At 34.7% G+C, this 23,373-nt stretch overlaps 2 protein-coding genes across 2 annotated transcripts in view; both read left to right on the plus strand.

Moving 5' to 3' along the window:
- LOC129223955 (zinc finger protein 271-like) overlaps positions 1 to 22,973 on the plus strand; it is a 45,584-nt gene extending 22,611 nt beyond the window's left edge. The window contains exon 2 of the mRNA XM_054858338.1: positions 20,992 to 22,973. Within this exon, the coding sequence (XP_054714313.1) occupies positions 21,210 to 22,550 (1,341 nt within the window). The 5' untranslated portion in view covers positions 20,992 to 21,209 and the 3' untranslated portion in view covers positions 22,551 to 22,973. The remainder of the gene's footprint in view (positions 1 to 20,991) is intronic.
- LOC129223956 (zinc finger protein 492-like) lies at positions 194 to 1,526 on the plus strand. The gene has a single exon (XM_054858339.1). It carries the CDS (start codon positions 599 to 601, stop codon positions 1,499 to 1,501), a length of 903 nt encoding a protein of 300 aa, XP_054714314.1. The 5' UTR covers positions 194 to 598; the 3' UTR covers positions 1,502 to 1,526.
- Positions 22,974 to 23,373: the final 400 nt, after the last annotated feature.

Consider the following 23,373-nt stretch of genomic DNA (forward strand, 5'->3'; position numbering starts at 1 on the left):
TTAAAGGCAGCAAAGTGACTGCGCCATTCTAGACTACTGATCGATCTCTCAAACATTTTACCAGCTTGTGAGTCATCATCACAATAAAAATTCTTTTGTTGCTGTTTTTATATTGTTCCACCTGGACTAAGAGCATCGAAAAGTTCAGTGAATGTTTGCTTATTTCAGTTACATCGAAGAAATAATTTCAAATTAGAATAGTCGGAACAGTTTGAATTTGAAGAAGGTTTTAGAAAAGAACGTGACTTTTAATTATGTAAAAATTATATGTCTTAGTACATTCTGCTTAGTTAAAAACGTTGTTATTAAAAACATGATGTTTGGAAAAGAATCTGAGATCATCCGTTTTTGAAACAAATTATCCTGCTGTGTAATCAACCGTTCTTCTTCTCAGCACACCGCATTCGCCAAAATGAAAACTATTTTTGATTGCCATTTTCCGTATCAACAAATAAATAATTCATAGTGGCAAAAGTGTATATCTTTCGGTTTCTGGTCAAAGGCACTTTCCTCCCACTAAAAGACATTACACTATTTACTTCTGCCAAAATCTACACTTTTTGTAAATTTTGAACAGATAAAAGTTTACTATTCAGCAATGGCATCTCGTTCAAAGATCCATGGTGGCGGCAAACAGTTTGTGTGTGAAACTTGTTCAAAGCTATTTTCTTCGTGTTCCAGTTTAAAGACGCATATAAGAATCCATACTGGCGAAAAGCCGTATCCGTGCGATTATTGTTCAAAAACATTTTCTGACCTTACACACTTAAGGACGCATATAATTGGCCACACTGGCAAAAAGCCTTTTTCGTGCGAACATTGCTCGAGGGCATTTCCTACAAATTTTGAGTTAAAGAAACATACAAGAGTCCATACCGGCGAAAAGCCATACAAGTGTGACTATTGTTTAAAGGCGTTTTCTCAAAGTTCAGGATTAAGGACACATATGAAGATCCATACTGGCGAAAAGTCCCATTTATGTGAATTTTGTTCAAAGAGTTTTACCAACGCTTCACACTTAAGGAATCATACGAGAATCCATACTGGCGAAAAGCCATTTTCGTGTGAAATCTGTTCAAAGGCGTTCCGTCAGCAGGGGACCTTGAAGGAACATGTGAGAGTCCATACTGGCGAAAAACCCTACTCATGCGACTATTGTTTAAAAGCGTTTTCTAGAGCTTTGCATTTGAAGGTGCATATGCGAGTCCATACTGGCGAACGGTTGCATTCGTGCGAAATATGTTCAAAGACTTTTCGTTCAGCTTCGTACGTCAAGAAACATGCGAGGAGCGCCCATAATGGCGAAAAGCCGCATTCGTGTGATTATTGTAAGAAAACGTTTTCTGACATTGGACGCTTGAAAAGACACATGAGATACGTGTGCAAGACTTTCCGTCCCGAGACGGATTTCCGTCCCTCCGATTTCGCCGAGACGGAACGACAATCAGATCACATTTCTTCAGTTTTTACTTCCAAAGCAACAAAAAATTATTCATTTTAATATTTATTCATCAATAATGTACCATTTTTTCAATGATATAATAAACATGTTTACGATAAAAATAGTGCGCTTTTTTTTTTTTTTCATTGCACTCTTGTATGTGAAGTTTTTGCTTTTGGGAACAAAAATGTCTGTTCTGACATTGTACGCTTGAAAAGACACATGCGTGTGCAATTCTTTCCGTCCATCCAATTTCGCCGAGACGGAAAACGGGATGGAGAAAAATATCGATCACATTGAGTTGCGCCCCGATCGGAGGTCGCACGAGGTCACTGTGACATCCTAAAATTTCCCTATTCTACAATTTTTGCTGTCGAGTCGACAAATTTTGCGACATCATGGTAACATAACAATAGATTTTTTTTTTTTTTTTTTTATGATGCACAGTACTCTTTGTCATTCGACGCAATGTAGGATGTCGATTAGATGGAGTGTGTGATTGCTCATATATTATTGTTCGGGGAAATTTGGAATTTCATTCCGTAAGTTTAGAATTTCTCTCCTCCCAAAGATTTAACGTAAGGGTGCCTTTGATCACGTTCCTTCAATTTTAACTTTCACAGTAGAGATGTGTCGTTCATGAACGAACGGGTCAAAAAGAACGAATCCGTTCGTTTACTTAAAAAATGAACGACTGTTCTTTAGAACGGTGAGCAATTTGGAATATTGCATTGATGAACTTGTGATAAAAGCGAATTTTTGTAAAAAAACTTACATTTATCTTTTAAACTTTTAACTCGCAATCATTCTCAAATGTGCTTTTTCTCAGTGCAGTACAATATATTCATTTAAATCTTTTTACTATATGCTTTATTCGTCATTTTTCTTTACTCTTTGCAGTTCATTCGTAATTTTCCAATCTATCCATTAGTAATGTCTTTTGTAACTTGTTTGGGCTACTAACAAAATGTTTGGACATTCTACTTCCAGTCCCACGCACCTGCTAAAAGCCTTCTCACGCTTTCTGTCGCCAAAATTATTTCAAAAAATACCCTTCATCACTTTTGTGGCGACCCTTTTGTCTTCTATAACAGGGGTTCTCAAACTAGGTGCCGCGGCACTCTGGGGTACCGTAGGAAGAGGCAGGGGTGCCTCGAAGTGTCCATGTTATCCATATGTATGTTAGGTGGGTGTGCCAAATACGACCATGTAAACCAAAAGTCATCCCTCTATTTTGCTATGTCGCATAATAAAAATTCGCCATACATCGCGTTTTCATGGTTATCACAAAGCCTGACTGATGATTAAGCCTTTTCAACAAGCAGTTTTTGATTGCCAAGCAACAATGCAGCAAAAACTATATTTCTCTGCCATAATTATATACTTTTATCATACGTGATGCATTTTTAGATGCCTAATTATTGTGCATACATTTTTAATTTAAAATATGCCATTAGAAAAAGTAGTGCAGCTCCCGGTTTGATTTGCGTTCAAAACCAACGGGAGTAACGCAGAATTCGTTCTTAATCACTGGTAAACTTTTTAAAAATAAATACAAAGTCATTATCTCTTACGCTTGCTATCAACCATATCGTTGCCAATACACGTGAATAAAGATGAGAATTAAATACTTTGCTCTGTGAAAGGCAAAACTGAATGGCATTTCATCATTTGTGATGTCATCGGACAGAAGCATAAACAATGAAAGCGCACCGATTTAATTATTTTTCTTCAAATATTAAACTTAAACAAATGATTTAAAAAATAGTCAGATCCTATGTTTTTAAGCATGCTCTTTCAGAAAAAATACTTTTAAAATTTCGGAAACGACCCCATTGCGGTAGATCAAGAAATTGTGCAAAACAATTTAAATTTTTTATGTGCACTTTGCTCCACCAATGGCACAATTTCCGCACAACTTATCATCGAAATAAAAAAAAAAAATGTTTTTCAGCCCACATTACTGTGCAGCATGATTTCGAAAAAGGAAAAAAAAATCAATGAAAGCCTATTTAGGAAGTTACCTTTATACGCGTTTCACCTCAAAACTTTTAAAATATCAAATGAAAATGCCGTTCGAAGCGAACCAAAAATTTATGAATTCCGAATTCAACATCGTGAAAATGGCTGCTTCAGAACAACTTACTGTGTGTTCTGCATTAATTATTTACATTTGAGACATATTAGTCCAAGAGCCCATGATAGCCAGACATACGTCATAGTATAAAGGCCCAAAATTTTCCTGCGTAAGCGCACTGGAGCAGGTATGAAGGGTTCGCTATTAGTTAAGCTGACTCGCGCTGGCTTTGGCGGGCAAAAGGTAGCAAAGGCGCGAAAAAATGGTGAACAAAAACATCATAGTATAACGCGTGATTTTTTAATATTTTATTAGGGGTACTATTACGAGTTAAACCTTACAAAGCCAGACACTTAGCACGCTGGCTTTGCGCAGCCAGACACTTCAAAGCAGGGAAAAAATGGAGCACAAAAACATCATAGTATAAAGCGCGATTTTTTTTATATATTGTAAGAGGTGCTACTAGGAGTTACGCCTTACAATGCCAGACACTTCGCACGCTGGCCTTGCGCAGCCCAGACCACTTCAAAGTTGGGAAAAATCGTATCCAAAAACATCATAGTATAAAGCGTGATTTTTTATATTTTGTAAGGGGTGCTACTAGGAGTTACGCCTTACAATGCCAGACACTTCGCACGCTGGCCTTGCGCAGCCAGACACTTCAAAGTTGGGAAAAATCGTATCCAAAAACATCATAATATAAAGCGTGATTTTTTTATATTTTGTACGGGGTGCTATTAGGAGCTTCATTCATTTAATTAAATAGCGCAAAAAAACTCTCAAAAAACATCTAAAGATCACGGCAGAAAGGAATAATAATTTACAGATACTTTACATAAAAATATTTACACACTCAAATGTTTTATCAATTAATTGCCTGCAGTTTTACAATAACTATCATAGCGATCGGGTGGCAGACACTTCTTTGTTACTTTTCATTTTTCGGCGCCTGATGAACAGCGCCGTAGAAAAACTGTCTCAAGTGCAGCTATATATCAATAGAAAAATGACATATGATGCCACAAAAAAAGGAATTCAAAAATTTTATTTATGGTTTCGTTCTGGTTTTTTTTTCAAGCAGTCATTTTCACTACTCAAATTCAATGAACCTTGTAATGATTGCAAAGTATTGTCGCATATTAAGGGAAAGGGTCGCGACCGTCATGACCCCCCCCCCCCCGCTCCTTGTATCCACTTCCCTTCATTGTTCTGCCCAAAAAAATTGAATTCGAAATTTTTTATTTCGATTATTTTTTTTATTTTTTCAAGCAAACATTCAAAAACTGTCATGGGTTTGAGGGGGGGGGTCATGACCCCCCATGACCCCCCCTCCCTTGTATCCGCCACTGACGAAAAGGTTGACCAGTAAAACGATTTTTCATGTCTGAGTCGCTCCTCGTAAATGTGATAAAGAGTCTATGTAAGTCTAAATAAAAGTGCGACAAATTGAGGAACGACCCTGTACGGCAGAAGCCGTACCTATACAACTAAAAAAGATACTCAGTAATTGCACTCTTCCCGCAAGTTAGAACAGGATTAAATATGTTATGTATTAGTGCCAAGAAATAAAAGGTATTATCACATTTCATAAAAATACATAAACTTGCTCACTTTTTTCCCAACTTTGAAGTGTCTGGCTGCGCAAGGCCAGCGAGCGAAGTGTCTGACATTGTAAGGCGTAACTCCTAATAGCACCCATTACAAAATATAAAAAAAATCACGCTTTATACTATGATGTTTTTGGACACGATTTTTCCCAACTTTGAAGTGTCTGGCTGCGCAAGGCCAGCGTGCGAAGTGTCTGGCATTGTAAGGCGTAACTCCTAGTAGCACCCCTTACAAAATATAAAAAAATCACACTTTATACTATGATGTTTTTTGGATACGATTTTTCCCAACTTTGAAGTGTCTGGCTGCGCAAGGCCAGCGGGCGAAGTGTCTGGCATTGTAAGGCGTAACTCCTAGTAGCACCCCTTACAAAATATAAAAAAATCACGCTTTATACTATGATGTTTTTGGACACGATTTTTCCCAACTTTGAAGTGTCTGGCTGCGCAAGGCCAGCGTGCGAAGTGTCTGGCATTGTAAGGCATAACTCCTAGTAGCACCCCTTACAAAAATATAAAAAAAATCACGCTTTATACTATGATGTTTTTGGACACGATTTTTCCCAACTTTAAAGTGTCTGGCTGCGCAAGGCCAGCGTGCGAAGTGTCTGGCATTGTAAGGCGTAACTCCTAGTAGCACCCCTTACAATATATAAAAAAAAATCGCGCTTTATACTATGATGTTTTTGTGCTCCATTTTTTCCCTGCTTTGAAGTGTCTGGCTGCGCAAAGCCAGCGTGCTAAGTGTCTGGCTTTGTAAGGTTTAACTTGTAATAGTACCCCTAATAAAATATTAAAAAATCACGCGTTATACTATGATGTTTTTTTTCACCATTTTTTTCGCGCCTTTGCTACCTCTTGCCCGCCAAAGCCAGCGTGAGTCAGCTTAACTAATAGCGAACCCTTCATGCCTGCTCCAGTGCGCTTACGCAGTAAAATTTTGGGCCTTTATACTATGATGTATGTCTGGCACCCATGGGCTCTTACTCTATATAGAAAGAGATTAGAAACCAAAAAGTATTACGAAAGTAAACAATTAATGCAGAACACACAGTAAGTTGTTCTGAAGCAGCCATTTTCACGATGTTGAATTCGGAATTCATAAATTTTTGGTTCGCTTTCGAACGGCATTTTCATTTTGTACCGTTTTTTTCTATACATTAGTACATATTAAGTTCAGTTTCGTGACATTTCCGGCATTTGTTGACATTTTTGTCACATAGTGCACATACGTGGCAGACTGTCAAGAGTAACGTTTAACACTAGATAATTTATTTCTATGACTATATGATTGGATATCAAAAGAAATCATCATGCATTTAATTCATTCGTCATGGAAATGATTTAACTGATATGCGAAATCTTGTCAAGATACATTATTCTTTCACACAATTTTAAATCCATAAACCTATAAACAGATTTTTGGCGAACTTTTATTTTTTATTGTTCAAATTCTTAACGTTCTTTCTGGATTTTTCAATCTGTTCTGCGATAAATATTTTCAAGAAAATTTATTTGCATACTGTCTATTTCAGTAGGATACTGTAGTAACAAAGTTATTTAAATCATTTATGTGAAATTAGGTTAAGGAAAAGTGTCTAGTCAATGTTGTTAAGTTCGTTTTTTTTTTTTTCATCGAATTGAAAAACTGATATTTATTCAAATTCACTCAGAACAAAATAAATAAAATGTGTACTCACAGTTTATATGGTGGTAGTTTTCTTTTCAGTTGATTGACCATTATTTCTTTTTACTTATCGAATTCTGTAATCTTACTATCATTTTATTCCACTCATGATAAAAATTAAAAATGGTTTAACTAAAAACGCGAAATCTCGCCAAGGCTACTTTGCTCGCACAATTCCAAAACTATAACCCTAAACAAATTTGGCGAAACCTTTCAGCTGAGAATAAAAGGAATAAAGTAAATTCTTTCTCGGTGAAACATTTTTCATTTTGTTCTACGATAATATATTCAAGAAAATATTTTGCATACCGTCCATTCCAACTAAATGCTGCTGTAAAATATGATTAGTTAAATTAATTTAAGATTGAAAAAAAACTCATATTCTTACAAATTCATACAAAACAATAAAAAATTTTACCTGGTATAACGTTATCCAATTTTGTTAATCCAGAGTTTTCTTGTTTACGCTTCCACCATTTAATACTTTTTTGAAGGAAATAAGGAAAACTAACATTATTTTGAGAAGCTCGAAAATACTACTAAGGGACGAATTAATTTCTGTAGCTGAAAGCAAACTAAGACGCATCGATTGCTTTAATAAATACTCGGAACAAACTGCCTGTGTTTACGTCAACAGACACACGTGGAAACGCAACGTGGCAATGTTTTAGTTTCATCGGCAGTTTTGTAAATCACCGCAAGGTAGCGTATTCGAGCGCTGCAGTTCCGAATGGATTCAAAAAACGTTACCGTGGAAACGCAAAATAAAATGGTTGAAAACTTGAATAAAGAACAGATTTTTGAACTTCATTTAATTCGCTCGTAACTTTTTTTCTAATGGAGATAGAGGGACTGTTCGACCTACGGTTCGACGTACTCGACCTATGGTCGAGTTAGACTCCAGATCTAACTCAGATCTGGAGTAAAAAAGGTAGCTCTTTTCAATGGCGTCAAAAAGAAAACTGTAGGACAATTCCTTCACTTTTTATTGATAAATTTAATGAAGAAAGTAGTGCCTAAATTTCAGCTAAGCCTAAACAAATTCGAGCTAAAAACGTAAATAACTGCCGCCGCAATTAAGTTAGAGCGTTGGAACAAATTGCGTAGAACGCGGAAAATTCTTCCGTTTCCAACGATATGTTATATTACTAATTGCGAGTAATTTTTCATCCGCATATTCGGGAATTTATGTGAAAATTGGGCCTAAATTGGAATAAAAAAAAGAACTATTCATCGAATTGTTTTCGAACTGGTCTGCAAACCTTCTCAGGACTTAAAGGAACAAATTGAAAATTTCAGCGAAATCGGCCGGGTAGTTCTCGAGTTTTGCGAGTTCAAACAAACAGACGCTTTTTGAGGACTTCATTTTATACTATGTAGAGATTTATACTATCTAATTTTTTTCCCCATTTAAAAAAGTGTTGCTTTTTTTTTTCTGTTCTCATCGGCACTGTGGAATTATTTTGAGCTCCTTAATATTTTTAAGTGAGTCTTTATTTAAAATTAAGTAATCTGGCTGAACTACCGATAAATTTGTTGTTACTTTTTACTTTCTTCTATATCTAATATATAGAAGAAAGTATTGGATTCGTGCAAATTTTCGAATTCCGAATTTTGACGGATTCGAACGTTTTGAGGTGTGCTGAGTCCATTTCGACCATTTTTGGAAAATGTCTGTCTGTCTGTGTGTGTCACGTCTGTGTGTGACCAGTTTTTTGTGGCCGCTCTACAACAAAAAACTACCGCTTGAAATCGAACGAAATTTAGTACACATATGTGCCCCTATGTGAACTTGTGCCCATTAGTTTTTGGCGCAAATTCGTCCAAGGGGGGTGGAGCAATGGGACGTTTTTCGAGTTACGCGTGCTTGCTATTCCTCAGGAAGTAACTGGCGGAATCAAACAAAATTTGGTCTATATGTTGGTATTAACAGGAACAGGTGCTGATTCAATTTTGGTGTCAATAACTCAAACGGGGGTTGAGCTATAAAACGTTTTTTGTCGTCAATTGTGACTGCTGGTTCTCAAGAAATAATGAACGGAATGAAACAAAAATTTATCGGCAAGTAGCCCTTAGTGGGTATAAGAACTGATTTTATTTTTGTGTCAACAGCTAAAAAGGGAGTAGCGCAATCACCCGTTCTTTTTTTTCCATTTTGAGTGCCCTATCTCAAGAAGTAATGCTACGTTCTGGTTGAAATTTGGAATATATGTGAATCCATATGTAAACAGGCTTTGGTTCAATTTTGACGCCGATCGCTCCAAGAGGTGTTGATTTCTTTTTTTACTTTCTTCTATATCTAATATATAAAAGAAAGTATTGGATTCGTGCAAATTTTCGAATTTCGAATTTTGACGGATTCGAACGTTTTGAGGTGTGCTGATTCCATTTCGACCATTTTTGGAAAATGTCTGTCTGTCTGTGTGTGTGTGTGTATGTGTGTGTGTATGTATGTATGTGTGTGTGTATGTATGTGTGTCACGTCTGTGTGTGACCAGTTTTTTGTGGCCGCTCTACAACAAAAACTACCGCATGAAATCGAACGAAATTTAGTACACATATGTGCCCCTATGTGAACTTGTGCCCATTAGTTTTTGGCGCGAATTCCTCCAAGGGGGGTGGAGCAATGGGACGTTTTTCGAGTTACGCGTGCTTGCTATTCCTCAGGAAGTTACTGGCGGAATCAAACAAAATTTGGTTCATATGTTGGTATTAACAGGAACAGGTGCTGATTCAATTTTGGTGTCAATAACTCAAACGGGGGTTGAGCTATAGAACGTTTTTTTGTCGTCAATTGTGACAACTGTATCTCAAGAAATAATGAACGGAATGAAAGAAAAATTTATCGGCAAATAGCCCTTAGTGGGTATAAGAACTGATTTTATTTTTGTGTCAACAGCTAAAAAGGGGGCAGCGCAATCACCCGTTCTTTTTTTCCATTTTGAGTGCCCTATCTCAAGAAGTAATGCTACGTTCTGGTTGAAATTTGGAATATATGTGAATCCATATGTAAACAGGCTTTGGTTCTATTTTGACGCCGATCGCTCCAAGAGGTGTTGATTTTTTTTTTTTTTTTTTTTTTTTTTTTTTTTGCGAATAAAAATATTTTTATTAATGCAACAATAAGAAAGATAAATCGTAATAGATTGTCGTCTGCGTTCAGCTCGTGCTTTTAATTGCATGGAAATGATCGGAAATATTATCTCAATGATTTAAAATTTTTAACTGTTGCCATCTTATGTTTGTTAACAAATAAAATATTTGTAATTCATTCAAGCAAGGCTTTTAAAATAACTTTCAATTTTCGCTCTTTGCTTTGCTTTTGCAATAATTCAGACATTGGGATAGTCGTCAAGTTTTTGCATGTGTCATTTTGTTTTTGTTGGGAATATTGCTTCCTCGTCAAGCATGGGGAGGGATCAGAAAAAAAAAAAAAAAAAAAGAAAAATATAGAAGAAAGTTTCGTGATGGCCACAACATACTAGTTTTTTTATTGCGAATAAAAATATTTTTATTAATGCAACAATAAGAAAGATAAATCGTAATAGATTGTCGTCTGCGTATTTCTCGTGATTTTAATTGTATGGAAATGATCGGAACATAGACTAATAATAAGAGTAGACCGAGCTATGGCAACCCTTTTGCTGCTCATAAACCAAACCATGTGACTGGTGGATATCCTAGCAACAGCGGGCGTTAATCGTAGCAGACGATCATCGCCAGCGCGAAATAAAATAAATAGAATTGATGAAACACGGAAGAATGATCTTTTATGGAGCCCGATTTGTAAATTTGTTTTTCTAAGTTGTAAATATTTTGTTAATATAGTGAGTTTTTCGTTTAGATAGCATTGCGCATTTTCTTTAGTCAATTTCAATAACTCTCTAAGCAATAAAAGATGCAAGCGACCAAGAAGAATCAGCAAACGGTAAGATTTTTACCTACAGTTTCAATTTAAGATACCGATTAGTACATTTTTGCGTTAACGCAAAACGTTTACGCCATTTCGTTCACGCCAACGCTGACAGCTCCAAATGAAATAAAAGTTACCGAAAACTGATCAAAAACTATTACTAATGTCAAAATAATGCATAACTAAAAGAAAAACAGTTCAATCTCTGCACTTGGAAGTTTTTTTTAATGAAAACACATTGTCTTAAAATACATGTCGAGTGCCAAACTATAGATAATGCTGCCATCTAGCAACCATGCTGCCAAAGTCTTCGCCAAGCCCTTCCACTAGTCACATGATACATCTATGAACCAATTTTCTTTATCAGCAAGAATGAGAAAGCTCGGTCTACCCTTATTATTAGTCTATGGATCGGAAATATTATCTCAATGATTTAAAATTTTTAACTGTTGCCATCTTATGTTTGTTAACAAATAAAATATTTGTAATTCATTCAAGCAAGGCTTTTAAAATAACTTTCAATTTTCGCTCTTTGCTTTGCTTTTGCAATAATTCAGACATTGGGATAGTCGTCAAGTTTTTGCATGTGTAATTTTGTTTTTGTTGGGAATATTGCTTCATCGTCAAGCATGGGGAGGGATCAGAAAAAAAAGAAAAAGGAAAAATATAGAAGAAAGTTTCGTGATGGCCACAACATACTAGTTTCGTTATACATAGGCTTGCCAGCCAGACGCCCCGGTTTGACGGGGACAGTACCGGTTTTTGGATAAAAGCCCGGTGTTCCGGCCGGTTTACTCCATGTCCCGGTAAAAGATAAATTTTACTACAGATGACCAAAAAAGTCTAAAAATAACTGTGAAAACTCTGAAAGGTTAACTTTTTCATTTGAAACATTGACTTGAAAAATTAATATTGGGATAGCTTATGAGTATTTTTACAAAAAGAAAAAAAAAAATTGTTAAAATTTTTATTCCTCATTCCAAGTGTTTCTTCTATCGAAGGACTGTTTGGCCGCGTAAACAGAAAAAAAAAAAAAAAAATATGAGTCCTTTTTCTTTAAATTAAAGCCCTAAAACAAATAAAAACTCATTAGTCCTCCCCACTCCCTCTAAAATTACACACACGGGCACCTATGTCCAGCAGTAAGCCCCAAATGTAAGTATGATTTTAGAAGGAAAAAAAAGATTAAAATGCATCATTAAAAACCAAATTATGTATTTCGTTTATTTTTCTGTTACTATGAAATAGAGGTGGGCAATGTCGTTCTTTTTAATAATCCGTTCATCAGATAATCGTTCATTCTTTTGAACCGTTCATTTAACTCGTTCATTTAAACGACTTCGTTCATTTTAAAAAAGTTGCTGGTAATCTCTCTGCACGACATACTCACGTATATTCAAAATGTTTCATTAGATCAGTCATATTCTTTGAAGGGAAAATAACAAAAATGATCTAACCGTAAGAAAATATATGCCTATAAAAAAGAATCAAAAAAACTTTATTCAGGTTTAGATATATAAAGCAATTATAGTCAATTTTTGTAAGGTATTTCTCAGTTGCCGAATGGTAAGACATGTTTTCCATTCCAAAATTTGCAGGCTCCATTTCAGCATGTCAAAAAATTAAGCTATTTAAGTTTTTTCCAGCTACAGCACTATATATATACAATATTACCAATAGATCTTGCGTAAATAGGCATGCCAGATTTCTGAATTGTTCAACCGGGACACCGGAATGCCTCCTCCCCCCACCCTCCCGCCCCAGCGTCGCGAGTATCAAAAGGATACACATCCCTAGCTGGTATTTATAGGGTAGTTCATTCGCATTGTTAACGGTTACTAATTACAAACCTAAAGCAGGGGTAATAAATAAACCAGGAAGTAAGCAGATACGTTAGCGCATTTTAATTTTTACATATTAATATTTATAAACTACTGTCTGACCATCGATTACATGAAGAGGCTAATATCCGGTTTATGGGCGGAAATGAACGTATCTATTAGTTTATAGGGAACTACTTTGATATACCCCCCCCCCCCAAATCGGAAATTTGGCGACTTTTTTTGTTTTTGTTGACACAAAACTTTGTTGCCACAAAATTGTTGCCACAAAACTTTTTAAAAAACTCAAAAAATGATACAAAATACATGAAAATACTAAATTTGGCAACAGTAAAAACCTAAAAGCTGAAAAAACCTAAATTGGCAACACCAAAATAAGGAACAGCAACCCTAAAAAGTCCGTAGGGAATGCCAGATTTGGCGCGTAATTTTTGGGGGTGTATATCAAAGTTATACCGTTTATAGGGGTGTTAGTTGGGTTGTTACAGATGTACACGTTTGCCTTTCTATTATTTAGCCTTAGTTTTGTAAAAATGAAAATTTGCTCTCAGCAACATTTTTTTAATCTAAAGTATATTCGATCTATATTCTCACGGCAAAAATTTATTGATTTATTTACTCACAACAAAGTTTTGAGCTTACCACTTTGCTTTTACCTTCCTGAACGAAATGAAAATACTTTCTTTTCTTTTTGTTGTTTCCATGGTAACTATTTTTGTTTTCCATTATTTTATTTTAGCGAATGCAATAAATGAATGAGGCACTAGTGACATTATGAAATGCGTGCATCAAAATCCCATCGTTATTTTCCCTTCTTAACTGCTAGATTCATTCAGATGGAATAGTCTTTACTTGGCAGATTGGCTGATCGCTTCTCGCGATCATAGTTCATTCCTTGACAACTTTTTCTGGGAATTTTATACAAGTATGTTTTTAGAATCGCGGTTATATATGTATTTTGCTCATTAAAAGAAGCAAGTTTTCAACTCAAATAAAATTCAAAATTAGTAATACTTATTCGCTTCAAAAAGTATTACTTACCTTTTTTCTTTTTTTTTTCATGAAAGAATTAATGAATAGTTTTACTATACATGCATTGCCTGAAAAATTACCAGTGTAATGTACGTTCAATGTTTTTATTTATTTATTTATTTAAAGACTATTTCTTAGCTTTCATTATTTGTCATACTCCTTTGTTTTGCTGCCGGTTTTTAATTGTTGCCAGAAACAATGAAAAAAAAATAGTAATTATAAATTTTAAATACTTCTGCTTTTAATTGTTGCCATGAACAATGAAAAAATGAACATATGAGCTGTCAATCAATTTAACAAATCAGTTTCAAGGGGCATTTTTAAAAGCTTTATTTTTTCATTATACTTGAAAAAAATTGTTTTAAAATTAGAGCATACAAACCAGCAATACTGAAAAGATTTATGGGGGAAAAAAAGAGCTATTCTCTTTATGCGCAATACATTTAGATTGAAATGAAAGTCCATACAGTTTTTTTTCTTCTTTCTTTCCTTTAAAAAAAAAAAAAAAAATAAGGATAGGCAACAAAAAATTTTAAAATAAAATATAAAAAAATGTTTTTTAGTAACATGCGCATATATATATATATATATATTAATACTGAGATCAGGATTTAATGTCCTCATTGTTATTTATAATATTGCGGTAAAAGTATTAGAGCAATATAAAATAACTTATTATTGTTAGAAATGATAAATTGACATTAATTTAAGAAATTCAGGTAGAAAATTTTTTATCGCATTGAAAATTCAATTCGGAACTCCAGCGCTCGAATACGCTACATTGCGGTGATTTACAAAACTGCAAATGAAACTAAAACATTGCCACGTTGCGTTCCACGTGTGTCTGTTGACGTAAACACAGGCAGTTTGTTTTGAGTATTTATTAACGCATTCGATGTGTCTTAGTTTGCTTTCAGCTACAGAAATTAATTCATCCCTTAGTAGTATTCTCGAGCTTCTCAAAATAATGTTAGTTTTCATTATTTCCTTAATAATTGGTGAAAGCGAAAATTTTGGATTAACAAACTTGGATAACGTTATACAAGGTAAAAAAAATTATTGTTTTGTATGAATTTGTAAGAATATGGGTTTTTTTTTAAATCTTAAATTAATTTAACTTACCATATTTTACAGCAGCATTTAGTTGGAATGGAGAGTATGCAAAATATTTTCTTGAATATATTATCGTAGAACAAAATGAATAACCGAGGAAGAATTTACTTTATTCCTTTTATTCTCAGCTGAAAGGTTTCGTCAAATTTGTTTAGGGTTATAGTTTTAGTATAGTGCAAGCAAAGTAGCCTTGGCGAGATTTCGCGTTCTTAGTTAAATCATTTTTAATTTTTATCATGTGTGGAATAAAATGGTAGTAAGATTACAGAATTCGATAAGTGAAAAGAAATAATGGTCAATCAACTGAAAAGAAAACTACCACCATATATCCGTGAGAATTTTGTTGATGATTTGCATAACATGACACAATTAAATCGTAACTCAGAAATTAGAAAAATCGAAACAGAACATTTTTAAATTAACCGATTCGGGAATTCGAGAGAAATAACTCAGCTACAAATGGAAAACAAAAAGCGCTAGCCAAGCAAGGCAAAAAAGTATCATCTTCTTTCGATAACAATTTGTAATGTCATATTGAATTTTCTACCATTAATTGTTATTCTTGTCAGGCCACAATTGTTATTTAGTTTTATCAAGAATTGATAAATATCGAATTCAACATCGTGGAAATGGCTGCTTAGAACTACGAACTACGTATTTTGCATTAATGTTTGACGTTTAGTAATGCTTCTTGAATTCTCATTTCTTTCTACGTGGGCCAGAATATCCACAAGACTTTGAAAATTAATTTAAAAAGAATAAAGCGAAAAAATCATACGTACGAACAAAAATCACAACACTTTTAGCATTTTCTTCGTTACCATGTGCGTTTGTTTTAGTTTTTAAGTCCGCCATTAGACAGTGACTTCAGTGCCCCCTATAGTTCGTTGGAGTTGCGAATGAAAAAATTTAACACAATTCTTGGAATATATATCTAGAGGTGTTCACTATAAAATTTCTAAAAAGAAAGTTTGTGCAAAAAAATTGATTTTTATTTCATTTCGTTAGAGTTTTTAATTTTCTCTCATTCATTTTTGTGTGGGACGCATAAGAAATGCTGCGATTTATTAATTTGCACTAGTCATTTAGAAATATATTAATTCGATAGGTATTTCATCTGATAGATATTTTAATCCTCATCGAACTTGATGATGTATTTAAATATCATTTACATGAAAATGTATGGTCTAATCAGGGTTGCCAGATTTAGGAACAGTAAATACGGGACAGGCTTCTAGGAGCAAAAAAAAAGGGGGGGGGGTGTGGACTTATTTTTGAGACGTTGCTGTAAACTCAATCTCATAAAATTATTAAACCTCACAAAATGTTGCCTATCAAGGTATAAAAATCGTTTTCGTTTCGAATGACGACTCATGCGTAAAGATATATTTCCAATATTAGTCACTGAACAAAGAGGAAGCAACCATTTGGATCCTCATGATCTGCCGCCATAACAAAAACATACAAACCTAATCAAAACGAAAACAATTTTTTTGCTTGCTCCACATGATTTTCTTATTACTCATTATTTCATATTTTTTGTTAGCTTTACTTTTTCCCTTAAAATAATGTCTCGTTCTGTAAAATATTGTTATCAACTGGTAAACGCGACTTTAGCCGTCCCGTATGGAAGGTCTCCGGGACGCGGGACAATTTTTCAAAATACGGGACTGTCCCTTGAAATCCGGGACGTCTGGCAACCCTGGGTCTAATATACCTTGACAACAATGATTTGTATGAAGGACAATCTGCTGGGAATTTTGATGTGGACCGATAACCAGCATGATAAACAATTAATTACAGGCATAATTTTATCTGACAGTTTTAAATCCCGTTCTGTAACTGTTTGTACTTTTTTTTATTCATTGAGCTTAAATTTTGCATACGTATAAAATATATTCAACGTAATTCAATTTAATGACACGCTACGAAAAAGTTTACTTACTCTTGAATTTCTTGTGATTTACAAATTACTTGGAACAGTAGCGATCTTCTTTTGGCGAACCTCACAATTTTTTGGAAATCCAAATGAGGCCCGTTGCCTCACAATTTATTCGGCAATTGAGCACAACACACTTGAAAAGTTTTCGACTCTTTTATCAGTATTATCTTGTAGTTTGAAACTTGACGATTAATTGTATTTTTTTAGCACAACTTGTCTTTCTGTAAGAGAGCGACAAGCACATGTTGGTAAACATTAACGGAAATATCCCTCCAGGGTTGCCAACTCCTAAAAATGTTTCCCCCTAAACGCAACTCATAAAACCTCTGAAAAACCCCTAAATGACGTCAGAAAGTCACGTGATCCTTCGACTGTGACGTCACAAGTGAGATTAAAAGGTCACGTGACCATTGCTATTTTTCGCTGCTGAGTGAGTAAAGGCATTTGTATCATTTTTATGTCATTTCTGATCAAAACCATGGGCTATAAAGGCTCAAAAAATGTATGTAAGTAAAAAAATAAATGAAACAATCGAAAAATTACGTTTCCAAAGGTAAAAGAAAAACATTTTTACCTGATAAAACCCTAAAATTAAAACCCCTAAATTTAACCCTAAAAATTTTATCCCCCTAAAAAAATCCCATTCTAAAATTTCCCCCCTAAATTTAGGGGGAAAACCCCCAAGTTGGCAACCACGTATCCCTCGCCAAATAGTTGAATCGCTTGCCCTGGCTGAATCTGAGCAAAGCATGCGCAATGCGCATGCTTGAGCAGTAAAATATTGCCAAGCTGGCTCTTTTTATCGGATTAGGATTTTTTCTGAAAAATAGCTACCCTGCATAGTTTTTCGTCAGCCTACTTACGTTGTGCAATCATAGCTGAAAGCAACCCGTTGGTAGGCTTGTTTCCAAGTCTAGAAGGTGTTGCCTCAGTCCACCAATTCATACTGCATATACGTAGTTCTGCACATCTTCGTCCGATTTCTTGGTAAGGGGCTGTTCATAAATGATGTTACACTTTTTTCTATTTTTTTGACCCCCTCGCCATTTGTCACAAAGTACTTTTCATAAACTAATTTTTATATATACATTCGTTTAAAAAATGCTTGATAATACTTCTTACTCTTTTCCTCCCCCTTGTCACAAAGTCAAAATTTTACGACAGTAAGTTGTTGCAGTAATCCACAAATATTTCTTTACTGTCCATCAGGATTATCGAATTCATTGAAGAAAGAGGAAGTGCGCGATCCTTTCGAGTCAGTTTGAAATTTGTGAATGGCAAGTGTTCCATTTTTTGCCATGAAAGTGCGTGTTTGAAATTCTGTAAGTTTTGATTGGTTGAATAAAATATAACAAGGTGGCATATCAAATTGAAGGAAATTTAAAGCTCTACAAGATTGCCGTCGACAATTTTCATGAATACTGATCCTGGGAGACACAAGAAGCAAATTTTTAACAAAAAGAGAATTTTTCCAAAAATCATCGATTTTTTATAACATTTACCTGGAAAGTTATTGGAAATTTGACAAATATGTGTAGAAACAGTTTCATTGAAAGTTTATTTAGCTTGAATTTTTATTTTTAATCGCATTTTTGGCACCGTTTCCGACATTTTCTCGAAAACCCCAAACTTTTCTACCCCTCCCTCCTACCTTTAGCTCACCCCCCAAGTTCGGGGACTTTTAGTATGTTTACTTACTAACTACCCCTAACAATACCCTGAAGTCAAAAATTATCGCATATTCCTGCAATTGTTCATTGACTGGACTAAAGGTTTTGTTACATGAAATATTTTTAGTGTTCTTATGGCCACAATGAAAACGTAGTTCTATCAAGAATTGATAAATATCGAATACAACATCGGGTAAATGGCTGCTTACAACTACGTACGAAATTTGCATTAATTTCTAACGTTTAGTAATGTTTCTTGAATTCTCATTTCTTTCTACGTGGACCAAATATCCACAAGGCTTTACAAACTAATTTAAAAAGAAGAAAACAAAAAAGTCATGCATACAAACAAAAATTACTAGGTTTATTATCATTTTAAAAGCTATACGACGCACAGTGGTTCAAAATGACAAAAAAGCGGAAAAAATTCAATAACTTCGAATACTCTCAAAAAATGCTGTGGAAAATGGTTAAAATTGTTGTATGGTAATATTTATCATCCTGCTGGCTGATCGTATTCACTGCGAAACCCCGATTTTACTTCCCCCGAATCAACGTTTTCCCCACGTTTTACGATTTTTATCATCAGGTCCCAGTTTTTCTGTTGTAGTACTAATAATATTAATTTAACCCGGATGGCAAGATAATTACTTATGAATTTCCCGCATTTTACGTTTTTCCTTGGCAGTTAAAAAAAAAAGAGAAAAATGTTTTAAAATTAAGCAACGTGTTTCCTTCCGTGCATTTTTAAACATAATCCACTTTGTTGAAAGTTAATCCATGAAAACAGAAATGCTAATGCTCCAACCGTAGCGGACATTGTGGACCCTTCGGCCGCGAATGAAGATGAACAAGAAGAGGAAACAAAACTCGTCTCTTCTTTCAATACTGCATTTAAGAGCTTACTTTTAGTGAAAGACTATTTTCGTTGTCATAAAGACCAGGATAAAACTTTGCAAAGTATTTCAATCCTGGATGAATTCAATGACTCATTATTACTGACTATTTTCAACCTAAACGCCCGGATTCGTAACTTAATGTGTTAGAATAATCTAAATTGGTATGTACAATAATGTTCTTTCGTAAAATATCGCGTTTTTTACCTTTTATAAAAGCGTCATCATAGCAGCCTTTATTATTATTTTTGTTTCCTTTTTTATTTGATTTTTGCTTTCTATACATTTTTCATACTTTACTTTTTGCTATATTTTATATATTTTTTAAATTTGAACTGACGTTTTCCCATATTTTATGCATTTTATGTTTGATTCAGGCCACTGAGAAAAGTGAAATCTGGGTTTCTCTATAGTTCAATTTCATTTCTGTTTTTAGCGAAAAATATAAATTAAATCAGTTGTATGCCACACGCAAGGTTTGTTTATTGCAATTGATACCCTCGAACAATATTTTCTGGCAATGTTGACAAGCTGAGAACAGCTTTATACTAGAATGATTTCGAAAAGGAAATCAGAAAATTTAAACTTTGGATGATTTTCTAATTTCATTGTTTTATGAACATAATGGTTATTTAACTTTTTATATAGAATTCTGTACGAGTTGTCAAAATTTCTTTCTCAAATGTATCTTCTTTAAAGCCATACGAAAAGGGTCCGAAAATTATTATTTTCGGGTTACTACTGCATTGCATGTAGAATAATGCTCCGCATTAAGCCATAACAACGTAAATCTGTTTAAAAAAATCCTCTATATTTATTAATGAATGTTTCAACTTTCGGAAACAGTAAACAAACGTTTTTAGGCTCTCCTGCGAAGTAGTGAACCTGTGACATACGTTAGTCAAATTTGATGACCAATCTCTTTGATAAAAAAAAGCAATTTACCCCCGTCATACCCTTACAGGTAATTTTCTAGGTTACTATATTGGTGTTTAAATAGCAAAAATCAAACAAAAACATCTGCCACGACTGCAGTCGCATGTGGTCGCAGCTAAAATGTTGTTGTTTATTTACAGGAAGGATTAAACTATTGATATATGTAAATTTTAGCTCACCGGAAGCCGCCGATAAAAGTATATTCCACAATATTTTTCATTATATTTTTTAGAAAATAAGGTTTTTTTATTTCAGGTAGTTTTCAATTTCCATGAATTTCTAATTTTTAACTATGATGTAATAGGCATCCTATAGGTGTGAAAAACCAATCAAAAGTGACTTTTATTAAATTTTAGTCCTCCTTATTGAACGAATGAATTAAAACTAAAGTATAAGCCGTACGTCCGAAAAAAGTAAAAACATAATTGTTCAACAATCTTGCCTTATTTTTGTGAAAAAGGATTTTTTTTTTTTTTTTTCAAAAAACTCTTATGAAGTAAGTTACTACAACTCAAGGGCTAAGTAATTACGGTATGAAATATTTTTTTATCTTAAAACTTAAAAATGGCTATTTTTTCCGCCCTTGAACCACTCTGTGGCGTGCGTTTGTTTTACCTTTTCATCCTCCATTAGACGGTGGCTGCAGTGCCCCCTATAGTTTGTTGGAGTTGCGAATTTCCATCTTTCTCATTTTCAATTCTTTCTTTTTTGAAAGTTTTTTATATATTTTTTAAATAGAGCTATAGAGTGTATTTTTTTTCGATGCTCTACTTGCAAACATTCTGTACCCCTTATAGAGAGCTTTTCAATCACTTATTCTGTTCATTTCTTTTCAGAAGCAGCCTGGATTGCATGACTCTGTCTCTTTTGTTGATACACACCCGAAAGAGAAAGCAGAGCTGTTCTTGTGAGCTTGGCGGAGTCTCATTTTTTGTCTGATTGAATATTTTCCAACAGTTGGTGACTTGAGAGAACACTTCCTGGTAGGATACACTTTTCCTTGAAAGTGTATAACAGTGCGAGTTTTTCCCGAGCGCATCTTTGCTGCTCAGCAATGACACACGACTTGAAAATCCATGCTGGTGAAGCGCAGCATTTGCAAGAAAACTGTTCAGAGGCATTTTCTGACCCTTCCCAACTGAAGACTCAGAAAGGGGACTACACTGAGGAAAAACCACATTCATGCGAACACTGTTCAAAAGCATTTTCTCGTGCTTCAAACTTAAAACAACACATGAAGATCCATACTGGTGAGAAACCATATACGTGTGAGTATTGCAAGAAAACATTTTCTCATGGTGGACACCTCAAAACACACATGAGAACCCATACCGGTGAGAAAACATACTCGTGTGGTCGCTGTGTTAAGGCATTTTCAAGCATTTCAGAGTTAAAGATTCATATGAGGATCCATACTGGTGAAAAACCCTACTCGTGTGAGCATTGTTCGAAATCGTTTACTCGATCTGCAGACTTAAAACGACACATAAGAGTCCATACTGGTGAAAAACCTTATTTGTGCAATTACTGTTCAAAAACATTTACCGACTCTACGAATTTAAGACAACATATTAGATGCCATACTGGCGAAAAACCCTTTTCGTGCGATACATGTTCGATGGCTTTTTCTCAAGTTTCCTCCTTGAAGAAACACACGAGAGTCCATACTGGCGAAAAACCCTACTCGTGTGAGTGCTGTTCGAAAGCATTCACCAACTCCTCAAATTTTAAAAAACACATGAGAATCCATACCGGTGAAAAACCCTACTCGTGTGAGTATTGTTCAAGAGCATTCACTCAATCTGTAAGTTTAAGAGAACATATGAGAGTGCATACTGGCGAAAAACCCTATTCGTGCGAATATTGCTCAAAGACATTTGCTCAACACAGAGCTTTAAAACAGCATACGAGGGTGCATACTGGCGAAAAACCATATGCGTGTGAATATTGTTCAAAAGCTTTTTCTCAACATACTGTTCTGACACAACACATGAGAATTCATACAGGCGAGAAACCCTATTCTTGTGAGTACTGTTTGAAGACATTTGCTAACTCTGCCAATTTTAACAAACACATGAGAATCCATTCAGACAGAAAAGCGTATTCGTGTGAACACTGTTCAAAAGCATTTATTGACTCTGCAAATTTGAAACAACACATGAGGATCCATACTGGCGAGAAACCCTATTTGTGCAAATATTGTTCAACAGCATTTACTAAATCAGCTAATTTGAAACGACATATTCGAGTCCATACTGGGGAGAAACCCTATGTGTGTGAATATTGTTCAACAGCATTTACTGAATCTGATACTTGGAAGCATCATATGAGAGTCCATATAGGAGTCCCTGGTGGGAAACCCTTCGTAAAGATTGCTCCAAAGCCTTTACACTAACTTTTTTAAAACTAACTCTGCAACTTAAAAAAAAAAAAAACATATGAAAATCTATACTGGCTCAAAAACCCATTGTACTGTCCAACCACGGATTGTATGGAATTTTCAAACATCCAGATAAGACGAATCTATCTGAATGAGGGGGAAAAGTAAAAATTTGATGTCGGTATTCTGCTCATTTGAATGAGACTCTGCTTCTGCAAAAGCTGGCATCGCTAAAAAATAATGGATTTGTCCATTTCCGGCTGTAAAACGGATGTTTGTCTTTCCATACAATTCGTGGTCAGAGAGTATGTGCATGTTGTTCGGAAGCATTTAGTACCGCAACGCATCTAAAACAACACATGATCAAATCATATGTTTGTGTGCCTTCTGATTGAAAATATTTTTTCATGCTGGAAAATTTCATACTTTTATAGTGCAAATCAAGCTTGTAGAAATAGTTTTAAGAATTAAAAAAACATTTTTTAATATTTTATTTGTTTGTTTTAATATTTGAGTTGAAACTTTTTGAAATTTAAAACATTTACCTATCCTTATTAAAGAGGAATTCGCAATAAATTTCACAAGAGGACAATTTCACAATAAATTTAGTTAACTTTCATTTTTATTCGGAACACATTTTTCCTGCCGTTTCCGAGATATAATTGAAAATCACAAAATTTGGCTCCCCCTTTCACCTTTGACTTCCCTCCCCCCCTCGAGAGTCGTGGATTTTCAGTATGTTTCCTATTTACAACTGACTACAACTGTATTTATGTCGAGGACTGCATACTAAGTGCCTTGCCTCCATTATTTTTTTTATACCGATAGATGGCAGCAC

Source organism: Uloborus diversus, chromosome 6 (genome assembly GCF_026930045.1).
Source record: "Uloborus diversus isolate 005 chromosome 6, Udiv.v.3.1, whole genome shotgun sequence".
NCBI lineage: Eukaryota > Metazoa > Arthropoda > Arachnida > Araneae > Uloboridae > Uloborus > Uloborus diversus.